At 41.1% G+C, this 17,990-nt stretch overlaps 1 protein-coding gene across 1 annotated transcript in view; it reads right to left on the bottom strand.

The window, feature by feature from the left end:
• Positions 1-917: 917 nt before the first annotated feature.
• Positions 918-17,990, bottom strand: part of pcp4b (Purkinje cell protein 4b) — a 37,264-nt gene continuing 20,191 nt past the window's right edge. The window contains exons 2-3 of the mRNA XM_061682019.1: positions 13,166-13,217; positions 918-1,489 (exon numbers count right to left, since the gene is read on the bottom strand). Of these exons, the coding sequence (XP_061538003.1) occupies positions 1,359-1,489; positions 13,166-13,217 (183 nt within the window). The 3' untranslated portion in view covers positions 918-1,358. The remainder of the gene's footprint in view (positions 1,490-13,165; positions 13,218-17,990) is intronic.

Raw genomic sequence — 17,990 nt, 5'->3', positions numbered from 1 at the left:
ATTATTTCTATGCGACAGTTCATGCAAGAGCTCAGGCTGGCAACTTTGTACTCTCTGTCGGTCTTTGTTGACTGGACGACAGCATAAAATTGTTGCAAAGTATCATTCAGAACACCGGTGAAGGGTTCAGTTCATATTTGGCAGTTTTTATGCCAGGAAGTGTTTTTATCACCTATTTTGTTGTTGTTTTTCACATTGATTTAATCCTTCTCATGTGTGAGTTAATTTCAATCTCACGTAGTTAACGCTCTGTGCTGCTGCTTGTCTTTTCATTTTTCCCTCAATTCTCAGCAGCATCACAGTCACCAAAGGTGTTGTAATCATCAAATCAACTAAATAATGAAATCATTCATTATTGGTTTAAATTCACTCATTTCTGTCCAGAGTACTTTATGTTTACGATTCAGAAAATCTGAATGTGTAAGGTTGTTATGTTTGCTCGTATAATCTTACTGTAAGGTTGCTGCGCATTCATTTGGACCAATGGAATTTGAACATTACACGAATAATGTGCACTGATGGTATTTTCTGAGCCAATTAGAAATTAGCATGCACCAAAACCATGATACTCAGTGCTCTCACAAAAACATATTATCTGCGATTCCAAGCACCTTTAAAAATATATATATATATGGATCGATCTCAATTTTTTCTTTCTTTTTTTTTTTTTTAGATATTAATATTTTTTTTGTTTTAGAAAATAGAGCAGTCTTGGAAACATGAATATTTTTATATACAGTAGTTTCCATACTTTTCCAGACCTGGAAATTTATGAAATAAAATTCCATACTTGCGTTTGAAACAATGCGTTCAGAACAGTGTTTCCCCACCGGCAGCGGTTGGGTATTGAGGCACTGGCTGGGAATCAAACCTGCACAGTAATGCTTTTCTAGTTCAGTTCAGTATACACACACATGTTCCATAAACAGTCTTTATTCATTCGGTGTACATGCGGGTAGAGTGAAATCATCTGCTTGAATGGGATGCAGACTAATTTTGCTTAAAACAGTCGTCACTCTAACACACTTTTTGTTCCATCGACTAACACAATACTGATTTATTAGGGAACTACGAGAGGCAGAGACTAGAACAAAAACATATCCCATGACAAATACCACTCCATGATGTATGAGACGAATACTACAAGAAAAAAACAGGTTCTCATATTTTCTTTTAAATACAGCAGCTGATTAATAATAATTCTGACTGTCATAATAGGATGTGTCATGAGCTTTCACAGACATATGTTCCACAGGCTATTGCATTCTTTCGCCGTCCCCTAAACCCCATTACAACCAGCGGAGTTCAAACAGCTATAACTCATGCAAAGGTCACTGTGTCGTCACAGTGGCCGCCAACTAAGACTTCTCATCCCGCTTCTTCTTCTGGAACTTCCTGAACTGCGACTGGATAGCTACGGCCGCTTTCTCAGTCTCTGGGTTTTCCATGTCGATGTCGAAGTCTTCCGGGATGTCCGTCTTGGAAGCATCTGGAGGGGAAAAGGAAAAGAGAAATGTCGGTATCAAGAGGAGCTAATTTAATATAGCCTACCACCGCTAGTTAGAACATTTGGTAATGCCCCCACAAGTGTTCAAGAATAGATACAGCCGCCGGTGCACGTTCAGTTACTTTATTGAACAAGCGGTAACAAAATAATCACGTAAACACATAGTAAGACTGGTTATCCAGTAACAGGCAGCCGCTAGCTATTCTGCGCTCACAACAGCCAACTCTACACGCTCATTTGTTTACCCCCCACGTCACTCACCAGGCCAGGCCCCACCTTTTAAAGCCACACACATTCAAAGTCACAGATGTTGTAGTGTGGAACGCGAGGCCGCTGACCCCAACTGGACAACGCTAATACTCAGGTATTCAGAGGTTCAGACCACACATGCACATTTTGTTGTTTAAGAACGCAAAATCATGTTTTTAATCCGATTACTCGAATTACCGATTAATTGCCGTGATAATCGGTAGAATCAGCGATTCTAAAAATATTCGATCGCTGCAGCCCTACCATGTTGCCTGCACGGCAGTCAGGTAAGTAAACTACAACACGATCAGTGATTTATTTTGAATATCACATTCATTTACTTCCCAATCAATGCCTTCTCTAGTTAGTATTATTTTTAACACTAATCCAAGAAGCATTACTTCCATGAGTAATCAATGCACTTAATTTATTGTGTAGAATATTTGCGTATACTGGAGGCTAATGTTTTCTCATATTCCCCTGAAAAAAAACTGACTAGGGAACTTATAAGTCAGGTAATTTGTAGAAAAAAACAACATTAATTGGAAATAAAATAAAGTTAACTCGAACCACAATAGCAAACATTTTGTTAAATTAATTAATATTAATTAATTCATATGAATAAACCAATACCTCTCTGACAGTGTCAATAAAATCAGCCTTAACGCTCTTTATGATGGTGTACCAATGTGTATTTCTAGTGGGATCAATTTTTGGTAAAAATGCTACATCGCAAATCCATCCATCCATCCATTGTCTGTACCGCTTTATCCTCGCAAGGGTCGCGGGCGTGCTGGAGTCTATCCCAGCTATCTTCGGGTGAGAGGCGGGGTACACCCTGAACTGGTCGCCAGCCAATCGCATACATCACAAATAATTTTACATATACATATGGAAAGAGGGAAGGTGGAATGTGTTACAGTATGTGCATCTTAATGAGTTATGAATTATTTAACAGCACAGCCATTCAACGTTAATGTACGTAATCATTAATTTCTTATGAACGATTTCTTCAAGTGTGATGAAAATGTTGACAGAAATGTATTTTAAATGAAGTAGGGTATGTGAAACTATTTGAGCTCCATTACTTTCATAAAAACACACACACATTTGCAAAAACGTAATTTGTGGTTTTGCTTAGAGTCCACTTAAATAGAGACCAATATCCACTGCGCTTGAATGTCACCTGCTCATCACAACGGCACTTGTTTCTCAGGTTAAAAGGCACAGAAAATATTTATTTAAAGCATTTTATCATCTAACAACTCTTGATCAAGAGACCAAGACTATAATCCAAATAAATCCCCCCAAAAGAAGACGGAAAAAAATATTCTACTCAGAGGCGTATTGCAAAAATGAATAAATTATCTGAATCACACACACACACACACACACACACGTGTTTCTACACAGAATATATTTCTGTATTATCATGGATTATAAAAGACGCACTGGATGTACCTCAAAGATGGCTTTAATAATGCAAAAAATAACAAAAAATTTATATTTGAATCCATTAAAGTTTAACTTTTTTAATTTATGTGTTTTTTGCAAACATTTACTCACAAATATTGACTAAGAAAGCTTTTCTGAATAGTGTAAGTACTTGACACCAACACAGAAAACGTATCTGGCGTCCACATAGATGAATCAGATCAAGGACTGTAATCCACAATAGCTTCAGCAGCAATTAAATGTCATCAATTCCCATTATTGGGTGAGCAGAGCGCATATGCCAGTGATACTGGGATCTTTGGGGCTAACACGCTGGGATCTTTGGGGCACGCAACATTTAAACTGTGATTGCCACTGAGGTTCAAACATCTGTCAGACACCTTGAAGTTCCACCAAGCAGAACCGTGGAAATTATCCTGCATCTACCATATTTATTCCACCACGATCATGCTGCATGTGTGGTACATTATCCTGACTGACTTATTAAGGAGCAACAAAAAGTAGAAGCCACTAAAGTCCACTGAGCTCGGTGAAGCGAACCTGCTTGTGCATTGAAAATGTAGTTAAGCCCCCCCATGATCCATCGTGGCTGAGCCGGACTCCTCCTTTCTTGCTGCTAAACGGGGAATCACTAATCACTGTGTCAGGACAGGATTGTAATGCTACATTAATTGCTATCGAGTTTTCCACTGACTGTACCAATGATGGCTGTTTTGAGCCCGAGTGAAGCACTGACTATTGACCCATGCCCTTCACTGTGACAACACCAGACGTGTGCTTGCTTCTCTTTTGGAATACAAACTGGTCCAGAATTGGGATGAAAAAGTGATGGTGTCACCATTATAAACTTTTATTAACAACTGCCCAGACAAAGTTTTTAATAAGATTTAATTTTTTATTAGCTGTCATATAAGTATAAAGTTCAGTTAAGCACTGTGTAATAAATCAAAGTAAAACTACACTGCCTTCAGTTAAAAAAAAAAAAGAAAAAAGCTTGTTGTGCTTAAACTGTCTAGGGTGCCAGCAGAAAATTTAGGGGTGCACTCTTTAAGTAATATAAATGAAAATAAATATTCACACTTTCACAATATTACTGATAATATGCAGCCCTTCATCCTGAAAACATAATTTCCTTCCTTTTTTCACCATAACCGCCTCGTCACAAGAGTTGTTGCTACACTAGGTTTATTGGGGACTAAGTAAGCCATTTGCAATTGTTCATTGTTTATAAGAGTTAGGTGAACCCCTGTAGTTCCTCCCAAAAATCCCAAAGGATGTGTGAAAGAATTACCTCATGGTCAATTCCTCTCCCTGTGAAAAGATAAGAGCTAACCACACATTAGTAATGAAGGTGCGAGGCTCTTGTCCTAATGAAAAGTCATTAAGACATTCCGCTTTAAGCTGACACTTAAAATATCTTCTATAAGCAAATCAATACTTTGCACATATAGTCACAGAAAGAGAAAACTATGACGTATTACTTTCTCAGTGCTTTGGTAAAAGTAGCAAGTCAATGGGTTCAAGCCCAAGTGAAGTCACGAGTCATTGCTGTTCAAGTCCAAGTCGAGTGGCAAGTCTTTTAATATATTGGCGAGTCTAAAATCATGAAATTCATGACTCGGGTCCAAGTCATGTGACTCGAGTCCACACCTCTGATGTTGACGAAACATTAAGGCCTGATGTAAGTTCTCACTCTGTGACAATGATAGATCGCTCTCACTCTAAGGATGTGTCTCTCTCTCCCCAACACGGACAATCAGCCTATTACGTCTGGCGGCACCATCAGCGTCCCTGTCTTCACCTAATGAGAGTGTAATACCGGCTGTCAGAGGGCCATTTGGATTCATCTCGAATATTCTATGATGGGGGATGTGTTTATCTATAGTTTTGCGTGATAACCGCCAGAATCTTTGTGCCAGAAAAGATTTAAAGATTTACTTCCGACATGACTCCCATGCATGGTGCCAATTTTTCGGCACAGTTGTGTAGATGGAAGTGACATAAGGCCATGCTCGCTTGGCTGTCTTTCGGAATGTCTGTTAAAAGTGCCTCTGGGGAGGTGTGAAATGTGGGACGTCTTATTGATTTCACCACTTTAAAAGCAGTTGAGCCATGAGAGGGCTTTTTGCAAGCACGGGGGGGGGACAAGACGCATAAAAGAAAGACTTAAAGACCTTGACACAAGCGAGACAGATGGAAAATCAAAACTCAGCTTCAAGTAATGTAATCCAAGGTTTTACACAATGAGAAGACATTTATTTTCAGCTTAAGGGGTTGCTTTATGTGATTTATTCATAGTTCCTGTAATGTTGAGCCAATAGCAATACGAGAGCTGATCATTTACACACATATTTACAATACAGTACGATCCAATGCAGTATACACAGGAACCTCTTAGACAATATTTGATTGAGATGATGATGGTCAACCTCAATTTTATTTATTTATTTTTTTATTTCGAAACTACTTTTCCCATATGAAAGAATGGAAATACAGTGGTACCTTGACTCGCCTTACGATTTTCATGTTTTGGGACCATGCTCGTAACTCAAATCATTAGTAAAATCTTCTTTACAAAACAAATGAATGGAAATGCAAAAACACCCCAAAAAAATGTTAATAATACAAATATAACTACAGTATTGTACTGTGTAAAACCATAAATGAATAACATAATTAAATAGATTCTAAATAATTAAATCGTTTCTGCTCACATTTTTAATGCTTTATTCAATGGATATTGTGCTTCTCTTAATTCAATAATTTAAACATGCAGAACTGAACTCATGTCTGATGGCGGTTTAAACGTCAACATTTTCAATGCGGTTTTATAGCTAAAGCAGGTGAAGGCTATTCTACGAAAAACAGACCAGTGGTAAATTTTAACACGCATACATGCGATTGGCTGGCAACCAATTCAGGGTGTACCCCGCCTCCTGCCCGATGATAGCTGGGTTAGGCTCCAGCACGCCCGCGACCCTAGTGAGGAGAAGCGGCTCAGAAAATGGATGGATGGATGGATGGACAAAAGGATGCAAGAGCTGACCTTTCAGTTTATAAATTAAATAAACTGCTATTTTTTTCTAAAGGTAAATACCAAATGAATCGAATTTCTGGGTATTCTCATGTATGAAATGCATATTTGCATTTAAAAAAAAACTTATTGCATGCACAAGTGCCTTTGTATTGTAGGCAGCGAGAGTTGTGTTTCGAGTTGAAAGTCAGTATGAGAAAACACAAACGTCCTCCAAAAGAATTGAAGTGCCAGCGTGTGTGAGAGAGACCTGCAGCAATCAATACACACTACACATGAAGAACTGTATTGATTACTACTGCTGGCTCGGTTGCTCACACTGTGTTGACTTTTACTTTGCTTTCGGGTGGATGCACATGTAACCTATGAACTAAATGTGGTGTGTTCAAAGACTCAAAAGAGGCTGATGCAAGATGGACGACTTAGGGTCCTTTTTGCAGCGAATGCCTCCAAATGAGTGAACATGAGAGGAATTCAGCACAGCAACAACTGAGTACAGTAAAGCTAATTAAAAAAAAAAAGCATGCCGAAATTGGGTCATCATCACTGAGAGCCCACCTCAATCTATTTTTAAAAAGGATAACTTTGATCTCTAAAGGTGAGCTAAGTTGAATCATTCCTGGGCAAAAACCGTATTCAAAACCGTGGAAGAGGAGCGCTTACTCTAGCAGACTTGCCAATACAGTAAAGGCGCAACACTGACATGAAAAAGATCTTCCATCTCCCACATGAAGTAGCAGGGATTATACTGTATATCATACGACAATCAGTAGTGGGAAGTACAAATACTTACTATACTTAAGTAGATTTGTCAGGTATCTGTACTTGAGTATTTAGTTTTCTGGCCATTTTTTTACTTTTACTCCCTACATTTGAAAACACATTTGTTTGTTCTGCTCCTTTGTCAAAACAGGCTTGTTGCTTTTGTCAACATCTGCGGATGATGACGCAATGTGAAAAAGATGTACATAAAGAGAGGTAACATCAACCGTGTTGAGATCTCGATCGATTGAGATCTTGGGGTCCAGGAAAACAAAACAAAAACAAAACAGGGACATGGAGGAACATGATCCACGATGATGACACAACAGATTCGGAGTAATGACATATTCTCCATCTATATCCTTATTTAAGAGAATTGGTTCATGTTGTTGTGGTGAATCTCTTGCTATATTGTGGTTCGTGGAGTATTCAGTGCATCACAGATTTTCTATTTATTTATTTATTTTTTACAGGTCTGTGTAGTGCAGTTAGTCGCCTGTACATCTCTGATACAGATAGCTTTACTGTCAACATGATTTTAATGTGGCACCAATGACTCACACAAAGTCAATTGGGCTCTTCTTCTCTGCAGAAAAAGAAACCTTACTCAGCATTCTCAAGTCAGATATTCGGCGAGTCACCAAATTGCTTGAGGATACAAAGAACAGAATGGCACTTTTTAAAACACAAGCCACTGTCAAGAGTTTTTTAAAAATAAATTCACAAATACCAACCTTAGCCCGACGAATAGCTAATGCACACATAATAACAATATCGACAGGAACGAATGCGAGAGGAACATCCTCTACTTAATTGTATCACAAATTAATAATCATTTATAGCAATTAATAATGACTTTCCTTACTCCTTCATTTTTAGTATTACCAACAGATACATTTTTTTAAATGACGGCGGCAGTTGTGAACCACTTTTTTTTGTGTGTGTTCCTATGATTTCCTAAGAGGAAAACAAATTAGATTTCAGGTTGCACGATACGTGTAATATAAGGCAAATATGTTATGTGTAGCCACGATTAGATTTAATGAAATAATTATTCGGCAAATGGCCGATGAACAAGGTCTGTAAGTTTCCAATTTTCCAGAAAATTGACAACGTTGCACGTTATTAACTAATTGTCAGGTATTTAGTAGCAGGTGAGAGGCCTTCACATCATAGTTCTTAATTAATAATAATGGAACGTTAGATGCATACTTTTATCACGTTATGATAATAAAAGTTTTTTTTTTTCCACTGTATTAGTACAGGCGGACGACTGGTTAGAGCGTCTGTCTCACAGTTCTGAGGACCCGGGTTCAATCCCCGGCCCCGCCTGTGTGGAGTTTGCATCTTCTCCCCGTGCCTGCGTGGGATTTCTCCGGGCACTCCGGTTTCCTCCCACATCCCAAAAACATGCATTAATTGGAGACTAAATTGCCCGTAGGTGTGACTGTGAGTGCGAATGGTTGTTTGTTCGTATGTGCCCTGCGATTGGCTGGCAACCAGTTCAGGGTGTACCCCGCCTCCTGCCCGATGATAGCTGGGATAGGCTCCAGCACGCCCACGAGGAGAAGCGGCTCAGTGAGGAGAAGCGGCTCAGAAAATGGATGGATGGATGTATTAGTACATTTGGTTACTATTGCTCAAATAAGATGTAAGGAATATCCCCCCCCACCCCTCTATTGATGAATTCAAGGCAATGCGTGATCAAATACCACCACAATAGTGCTGCACATCCTCAGACTATACAAGCAGTTGGATATAAATAGTGTGTCTTGACGTAGCGATGATGCAGCAAAGGTGTGGAGGTTGAATTCCACTTGCTCAATATTCTCTTTTGCAAAGTAATCTTTGCCATCCTGGCAATTCCCAGTCATAAGGCAAACAGCCTTGCTGTGTGACTGAGGGGCATCCGCTATGATTGTCTCCTCTCACTTTGTGTCCTGTTCCAATGAATATGGATACATTTCTATTTGCTACTGTCCTTGAATCTGAGAAAGATTGTCTGAAAAGAATCAACTCTGCTGTGAAATGGGGTGCAGTGTGAGCGAGAGCCACAGTTAGTGATAATACCTTTCTCCTCATCTTCCCCATTGAAAAACATCTCGCTCACCAGCATCTCAATAATAAGAAACAGGCCCAGACACTTAGGCAAAGCAGTCTTTGCAGACATTAAATAAACGGTCAAGGTCATACAACAAGAGTCCCATGCATATTGGATACCTTTCCTTTTCTTCTTTTTTCATTCGCTGAATACAAAGGGAGTGAGCGTTAAGCTGAAGTTGGTTCTCAAATTTGTGTCTTTGATTGGGCAGCATGGTGTGTTGTGGTTATTATGTCTGCCTCACAGTTCTGAGGTTGTGGGTTCAAATCTCTTCCTGTTTGGAGTTAGCATGTTCTGCCTGTGTGTATGTGGGTTTTCTTTGGCTACTCTGGCTTCGTCCCACATTCTAAAAGATGTATGTTAGGTTCATTGAAGAATAAATTGTCCGAAGCTGTAAATGGGAGTGGGAATATTTGTTTTTATATGTGATTGACTGGCAACTAGTCCAGCGTGCACCCTGGCCAAAGTCAGCTGGGATAGACTTCAGCTCACCAGCAACCCTTATAAGAACACGTATAGAAAATGTATGCATTTTATGTCCAAATCACATTTTAAACACACTCCAAATAGCTCTGCAATAGAGATTGTTTTCACCTCTTTGCATAAAGTGATTATCTGTCTTGTACAAATGGAATAGCACATTCCAAATCAATGCTGTAATTTGCAGCATGCTAAATTACAAAAGATATTAGCAGTCGATGTCTTGGTTTGCTTTGCTTCTGCTTAGGTGTATTGATAGAGAGATTAACAGCAAGCGTGAATGGAAAAGTCCACCCCCCCCCCCCCCCCCCCCCCCAACCCAGGCTTGATCAAATACAGTAAGTCTCTTTCCAATCGTGGATATTCTTATCAGAGGATTTAAAGCTGAGAGTCATCCCAGCTTTGTCTCCTGGTGTTTGCATTATTTACCCGACTGAGTCAGACCATTATTGTGATTTATGAGAAAGCTGCATATACCAACAAAGGTTACTTCAAAGTAAAATTAGCTTCTGTATGAGGCAGCAGCAGAACATGGGAAAGTTCTGCTGAATTTACTTTGCTGAGCAATGTGTCATTTTAAATAACTAACAGTACTCACAGTAGCTTGGTGATGGATGGCACAGCACTCCTGCTCTCGCTCACACAATAATGACTTCAGGGGACACCGAAATACCAGGAAGTGACAGATGAGCTCTTTTTAAAATTTGTGCACTGTTATGTTGCTGCCATGTCGACAATGATGTGACACTCTGCTGTGGTCAGTTTGTAATCAGATCTGATGGCAAGCCCTCAGGTCCCTTTGTGTGCGTGTGTGTGTCTGTGTAATGGCAGCTGTCCTTCGGCCTATGTAACTGTCAATCATTGGATGTGTGCCTTTAAAAGCTCATCATGAATACATGAGCCATCATGTCCTATAAACTCTGGTGGACTTATCCTTCCTTCTACTCATCCTGTTCGCGTCATTAAATCATTGCCAAACAAACCCCCTTTGGGATCTTTATTGTTAATATCCCTATTTTAGAAATGTAGTTGATGGCGTTCTTTATGTCTTGCCAACGTTTACTTGTTTTTATATAGTACGTTTGCTAAATGACTCAGCGAAGGTTTTTTGTGTGTGTTTTGCAGATTTGATCAGCTTTTCTTTTGCAGAAGTTGTGGATGGATGGCTGGATGTATACTTTATTCAAACCGTGAGGGATATTAGATTTACTAGCGTCATAAGTTTTTAAAACCTTTCCACGTGACTAGGTGTTTCTTATGAAAAGAGTGAAATGGAAAAAAGACAGACACAGAACATTTACATTGTAAATCCTGTAATATTTGAAGCAATATTAAGTTGCTGGGTTTTTTTCATTAGAATTAGTTAATTATAATCCATCCATCCATCCATTTTTTTACGGGCTGTTCGGTCCCTATACGACCGGAGTCAGAGTTTGGCCTGCATATCCGGCAGTAAGTCGGACTCGTTCCCGGTGAGGGTTGGACTCCGCCAAGGCTGCCCTTTGTCGCCGATTCTGTTCATAACTTTTATGGACAGAATTTCTAGGCGCAGCCAAGGTGTAGAGAGGGTCCGGTTTGGTGGCCTCAGTATTGCATCTCTGCTTTTTGCAGATGATGTGATTCTGTTGGCTTCATCAAGCCGTGAGCTCCAACTCTCACTGGAGCAGTTCGCTGCCGAGTGTGAAGCGGCTGGGATGAGAATCAGCACCTCCAAATCTGAGACCATGGTCCTCAGTCGGAAAAGGGTGGCATGCCCTCTCCAGGTCGGGGATGAGATCCTGCCCCAAGTGGAGGAGTTCAAGTATCTTGGGGTCTTGTTCACGAGTGAGGGAAGAATGGAACGGGAGATTGACAGGCGGATCGGTGCAGCGTCTGCAGTGATGCGGACTTTGTATCGGTCCGTTGTGGTAAAGAAGGAGCTAAGCCGAAAGGCGAAGCGCTCAATTTACCGGTCGATCTTCGTTCCTACCCTCACCTATGGTCAAGAGCTGTGGGTCGTGACCGAAAGAACAAGATCCCGGATACAAGCGGCCGAAATGAGTTTCCTCCGCAGGGTGTCCGGGCTCTCCCTTAGAGATAGGGTGAGAAGCTCGGTCATCCGGGAGGATCTCAGAGTAGAGCCGCTGCTCCTCCGCATTGAGAGGAGCCAGATGAGGTGGCTGGGGCATCTGATTCGGATGCCTCCTGGACGCCTCCCTGGTGAGTTGTTCTGGGCACGTCCCACCGGGAGGAGACCTCGGGCACAACCCAGGACACGCTGGAGAGACTGCGTCCTTCAGCTGGCCTGGGAACGCCTCAGGAGCCCCCTGGAAGAGCTGGATGAGGTGGCTGGGGAGATGGAAGTCTGGGCGTCCCTGTTAAAGCTACTGCCCCCTGCGACCCGACCCGGATAAGCGGTAGAAAATGGATGGATGGATGGATAATCCATCCATCCATCCATTTTCCGTACTGCGTATCCTCTCCAGGGTCACGGGCGTGCTGGAGCCTGTTCCAGCTGACTCTGGGCGAGAGGCGGTATAAATTCATTTATCTCATTCAATAATGTGTTAATTGATTTATAGTAAATCACAATGTTAAAATATATAAGTAAAATAAAAATGTTGACATGTACATTAGTTAATTAATTATATACACATTTATTATAAGTACTCTAATAAAAGTTAACATGAATTATTATTTTATTATTAAAGTAAATTATTTTACATATTTTTATATAACCATTTTGGCAGATATTTATTTTGATTGATTTGTGTTTTTATTATATTAACTGTAAAATGCACTATTTAAATATGTATGTATTTAATAGGTATATATTTTTATTAATATTCTTGCCTTATCTACGGAGCCCATCTGTTCATTTGTGTGGCCCTTGAGCACGGACGTTTGCCCACCTGACTTAAACAATCTTGAGTGGCCATCTTAAATCTGTAGTGGTTTTATTGTTTAGTATAACAATGCTGCCAAATTCCACCAAGAGCATTCCTGTACAACTTGCCACAACCACCACAATAAGGGCATTTCTCACTTCTGTATACCCACCAAACACATACTCAAGACTCTCATCACCTAAACCATCCATCCATCCATTTTCTGAGCCGCTTACCCTCACAAGGGTCGCGGGAGTGCTTGAGCCTATCCCAGCTATCATCGGGCAGGAGGCGGGGTGCACCCGAACTGGTTGCCAGCCAATCGCAGGGCACATATAAACAAACAACCATTCGCACTAACATTCACACCTACGGGAAATTTCGAGTCATCAATTAACCTACCACGCATGTTTTGGGGATGTGGGAGGAAACCGGAGTGCCCGGAGAAAACCCATGCAGGCACGAGGAGAACATGCAAACTCCACACAGGTGGGGCCGGGGATTGAACCCCGGTCCTCAGAACTGTGAAGCAGACGCTCTAACCAGTCGTCCACCGAGCCGCCTTCACCTAAACCAACTGTTGCATAAAGCAACATCATCAACGTAAGTGTGCCTAGTGATGTTGTCAGAACACACTTTACTGTAAGATGCTACTAAGAGTTCTCTGTGTGTGCCTTGTTTTTGACACCTGTAATTAGAACGTAGCTTACCTTGTCCTCCGGAGGTTTTGTTGTTGCCAGCTGCAGGCCCGGAACCTTGTCTCTGCAGAGAGAAAGAGCAGTAATTTGATTAGCAATATTTTTCACCCCACAATGTACACAAATATGTAAGATGTTGTGTCTTCTTCTGAGTGAACCTAGTCTATGAATGTTCTTTCTACTAAGGCACCCTAGTAGCTACTACTAGCAGCATCTTCCCGACAGAGTTGGCACACTTCCTCTTCCCAAAAAAAAAAACACCCGAAGATTAAAATGTCAAAACAAAGCCGCTTAAAGTCACGTTTAGTCATGCAAGTCTGTAAACTGAAATATCACATTGAAGTCCAACTATATTTCAATAAATTAAATTGATTAAAGTTATGCAAAGGAAATGGCTAAATTACCTCATACCTGCTATTTTTACATGAAAATTTATAATTTATTCATGATTCAATAGTTTTTAGAATTATATTAATTACATTTGTTGATTTAGTCACGCTATGATGGCCACATATAAGTGAAAAGTGAAAAAATAATGGAACATCGTATTTGTTTTGGTTTTTTACCATATCCTTCTTCATTTGGTCTTGCCATTATGACTGGGGGGGTGGACAGTTCTGTTGATGTCATTTCTTCATACAGATACTCAGCAATATCTAATGGGTAATTTCTTGGCCAATACACCAAGCCCACCACTCCCTACAAAGTTTCAAACAAATCCTTTTTGGTATTTTTTGTGTAATTTTGTAAACTGTATATGCCATAGCATTTACGTTTTTACTATGGCCACTGTGAAAAAGCTCATAAAAATTTCCTCTCGAGAAAATACATTCTCAACATTTTACTAGGAAATACAATGAAAAATTGCTGAGATGACGCTTGTTTTGCAGGCCAATCACTCCGTAGTACAATATATACCTGATTGCATCACATTTTGCTCCTGTTTGCTTCTCCTCCACATCTGCTACTTGTTAAATAATTCAGCATCAGTTATACATCTCAAGTCCCTGAGCATGTGTTTACGAACGCGGTGATGGCCCATCTATCTTCCCGGCCACAGCTCAGAAACAAATCTACCCTGGAACCCCACATACTTTTCAACAAAATTACAATCGTCATGTAAAATTCACCGCAACTGAACCAACAATACAGCTGATGGTACTATTTGTCAACAAATGAACGGTTAAGTCGAAGAAAACTTTTATACAATCAAATTAAAGTGTCTCTCTGCTCATTACCAACTTGAACTTTATAGCAGTCTGGCCGGCTGGTTGTCAGCTTGCGTTTCAACTGAACAGGCTGGGTGGTATCTGTAATGACAGAGCAGGATCGATACCACCCCTCTACACTTAAGACTTGCTTATACTATAAAAGCATTGGCGCTGGGAAACTGATGAGTAAAATCAACTCTTCATCTAGGGAGAAAAGAAAAACAGCAGGCAGCGGCAGAGAGGAGAAACAGTGGGTGTTCTAATTCTTCAGTCAAACACATCTTTAGAGGATGATGTTCATGACAAAAAAGATGTTCCCAGACCTTCAAATGCCTTTCAGCAGGGAAGAAATATTCTAAAGTGTAGTCCGTACGTATCTGTTTAAGATTCCTTTGCCGTGTAAGAAGTACATGTTGTTTAATTGTTTCAATCACAACAAGAAAAAGCAGGAGGCATGCCTCTTAATCACGCACTTATCACACACTCACACCATTCACTATAATATTTTTTCACTAGTCACTTCCGGCCATACACACATACTCAGGGTTTTCTTGGGGGGCTTACGAGGGGTCTGGAGGGTGTCCAGACCCCTCGTGCGGGTGTCGGAACAGGTTTCAGTACATCAGTGGTGTTTCCCGGTCTAGATGCCCTGTTCCCCAGCCCTGCCTGCCCCCAAGATTTTAATGCATTACACACACACATCCCCTTTCTTTTCATGGCGGTGCTTCTGGGACCGGACCCCTCTGGCGGGATGGCTGCTTGGAGTGGGGGCTCCCCTCCCATGCCCCGTGGCTGCTCTCCGGGGTTCCCCGCTTCTCGTTCCCTTGTCGGGCGCCAATATCCACCCTCCTTTCCACCGAACAGGGGACACCGTCTCGGCCTCGGGCTGGGCGGGAACTGGCTGCATGGTGGGCCTAGCGGGTTGGTGGGGGGCGTCTCGCTCTCCTGGGGGGGCTTAGGTGGCGGGGCGCGTGGGCTGGTTGGGTGGGGGTGGGGGGGTGCCTTGCTGCGGGGTGTGGTGTTGGGCCCCTGCGGCCTCCTCATAGGGTGTCGCACGTTTGCCCCATACAAAACTCGATTCTAATGTGTCAGTGTACTAGGTATATAATGATTTACTTTCCTCATCCTGTTTGTAGCTAGTGTCTTGTCTTTTGTTGTCTTCTTTTCCTATATTATTTCATTACCTTTTCACTCTCTCTCCTTTTTGTTGTTTCTGTCACTCCCCTTTAAAGCCTTTGTTGTATTCGACTATAATTCTCAATATCCATCAGAATACAAAGAAACCACAGTGGCATCTTAAAAAGTCCACTGTGACACAGTAAAAGTGTTCCGGCATAAAAGGGTTACAGAGCCTCCTTTCTGCTTGACCTAACAACCGAACAGGACCAAAAAACAAACAAACAAAAAAAACAATAATAAAATAAATAAAGTTAAACCCCATTAGGCTCGTAAATTTATTTTAGTAAAAATATGCCTCGAAACTTCGGATTTAGGACACCGGACAGCCTTCATGCAAGCTGTAACACGAGACTTTATCTTACTTCACGAAATAAAAGCACCTTTGCCTTTGCCATTTATCATGACTTATTACATTTCTTAATTTTAGTTATTATAACTTATTTTTACACTTGTATGAAATGTTACTTAAACATTGCCTGCTGTTATTAAAGTTTTTTTTTGTTTTTGTTTTTTTTACCCTGGAACAGATTATTTCTATTTGCATAATTTCCTTTGGGAAAAATAGTTTCAAAATCCAAACAGGGGGATTGTGTTCCACCTCAGAAAGTTCCAATTGTAATTTTGTATGGATCTCAATGTAAATCTAGTACAGAAAAAAAAACAAGTTACTGTATACAGTAATGTGCAGTCAGACGAAGATTACTTGACATTTGTTTAACATGGGAAAATGTGACATTGTTTACCATGCAATGTGATAGATTATAAAGAGGCTACATGGTCAATCATTCATTTCCTCTCCATCTTACTGTTTCTCCTGTATTTCAAAAGTGTAGTAAGCCGCATGCAAAGACAATAACATTAAGTCTAGTTATGTGTATGATGTGTATGATCAATGAGATCCATTGAATGCACAGAATTCTTCGGCTTTGTCATCTTCTTCTAAATAACAAAAACTGATGTTTTTCTTTTCCCCTCTAATATTTGTGAGGTTCAGTACACACTGGGGGATGTGTAGGGTAATCAAACAGAGACAGCAAATGATTCCATTCAGGCGTAATGTATGTGCTTACACCCTTGGGGACTCAGCGGCTCATACTGCAACTGTGTCATTGTAATCCCCCATTCGTTGTATGGTTTCCTATTTGTTCACGTCAAGGCTTTAATAGCAGAGGAATCGAGAAGGCATAATACTATTTGTCCTGTTTTCTCAGCTAGTCTCGCGACATTATTAATTCAACGCTCTCAATGCATTTCAAACAGTCTGTGCCGCACTTTGATGCCAGGGGGAGTAACAGGGGGGATGAGCTTGGAAGCTTTGTTCCATTTTTTTGTGGAAGCCCTTTTTGATTTGATTTGATTTTTGTTATGCTGTGTCCGAAATCATTCACTCACTCATTACTCCCTGCTCCCCACGTAGGGTTGTAATATATCGTGGACTATTATAGTGAGATCATTCATAACAGCTACCGGACACTTCACAGCACTCTGGTAATGACGTCAGTCTTTTTTTTTTTCCTTTGTTGAAAGGTTACTTACATTTATACGAAAACTTCACTCTGTCCATCTGCGACGCATCTCGTCCCGCCATTCTTCTATTTCTTCTCTGATGACGTATTGCAATTATGGTATATCATGACTCGGTGAGTGACCATCAGTTGGTCACTACTTTTTGTTATGCTTTGTGGAAAATCTTTAATGCCCTATATGGGGCAAAGAATTTGATCACAAAGCATTTAGACATCACTACAAAATGGCGTAACCACAATATAGTGCACTATGTAGTGGCTGGTGAGTGATTTCGGACACAGCCTTAATTTTGTTGTCGTTTATATTTGCCTGTCAACCATCATTAATATCACCTTACCAATGGAAGTGTAAATGACTTTCATTTATATTTTTGTCAGCCAGTTGCAGACTTTTGTCAGCCAGTGGCTATATGTTGGGGTTCACCCGAATGGACGAGAGCGTAGCCTCCCCTCTACCTTTGGGTGAGGGAGGGCACCCGATTGCTGTTTGTGCCAATGCCTTCAATGGTAGCTTGGGCTACAAACCCGAATTGGAGTCCTTGGAAAGGGTGTTGGAAAGTGCTCCCGCTGGGGACTCCCTCGTTCTGCTGGGGACTTTTGATGCTCACATGTACAAACAACAGTGAGACCTGGACAGATCTGTTTGGGGGAACGGGGATACAAGCGGGCGAAATGAGTTTCCTAAATAGGATATCCAGACTCTGCCTTACAGATAGGGTGAGAAGCTTGGTCGTCTAGGGGGGGCTCAGAGTAGATCCGCTGCATCGAGAGGAGCCAGATTAAATGGCTCGGGCATCTGGTTAGGATGCCTCCTGTACACCTCGCTGGTAAGGTGTTCCAGGCACATCCCAGCGGGAGGAAGCCTCGGGGATGACCCAGGACACGTAGAGAGAACGTCATTTGTTTGACCTAGGAATGCTG

This window comes from Phycodurus eques, chromosome 7, assembly GCF_024500275.1.
Source record: "Phycodurus eques isolate BA_2022a chromosome 7, UOR_Pequ_1.1, whole genome shotgun sequence".
Taxonomy (NCBI): domain Eukaryota; kingdom Metazoa; phylum Chordata; class Actinopteri; order Syngnathiformes; family Syngnathidae; genus Phycodurus; species Phycodurus eques.
Note: the sequence above shows the minus strand (reverse complement) of the source record. Positions and strands in the feature narration are given on the sequence as shown.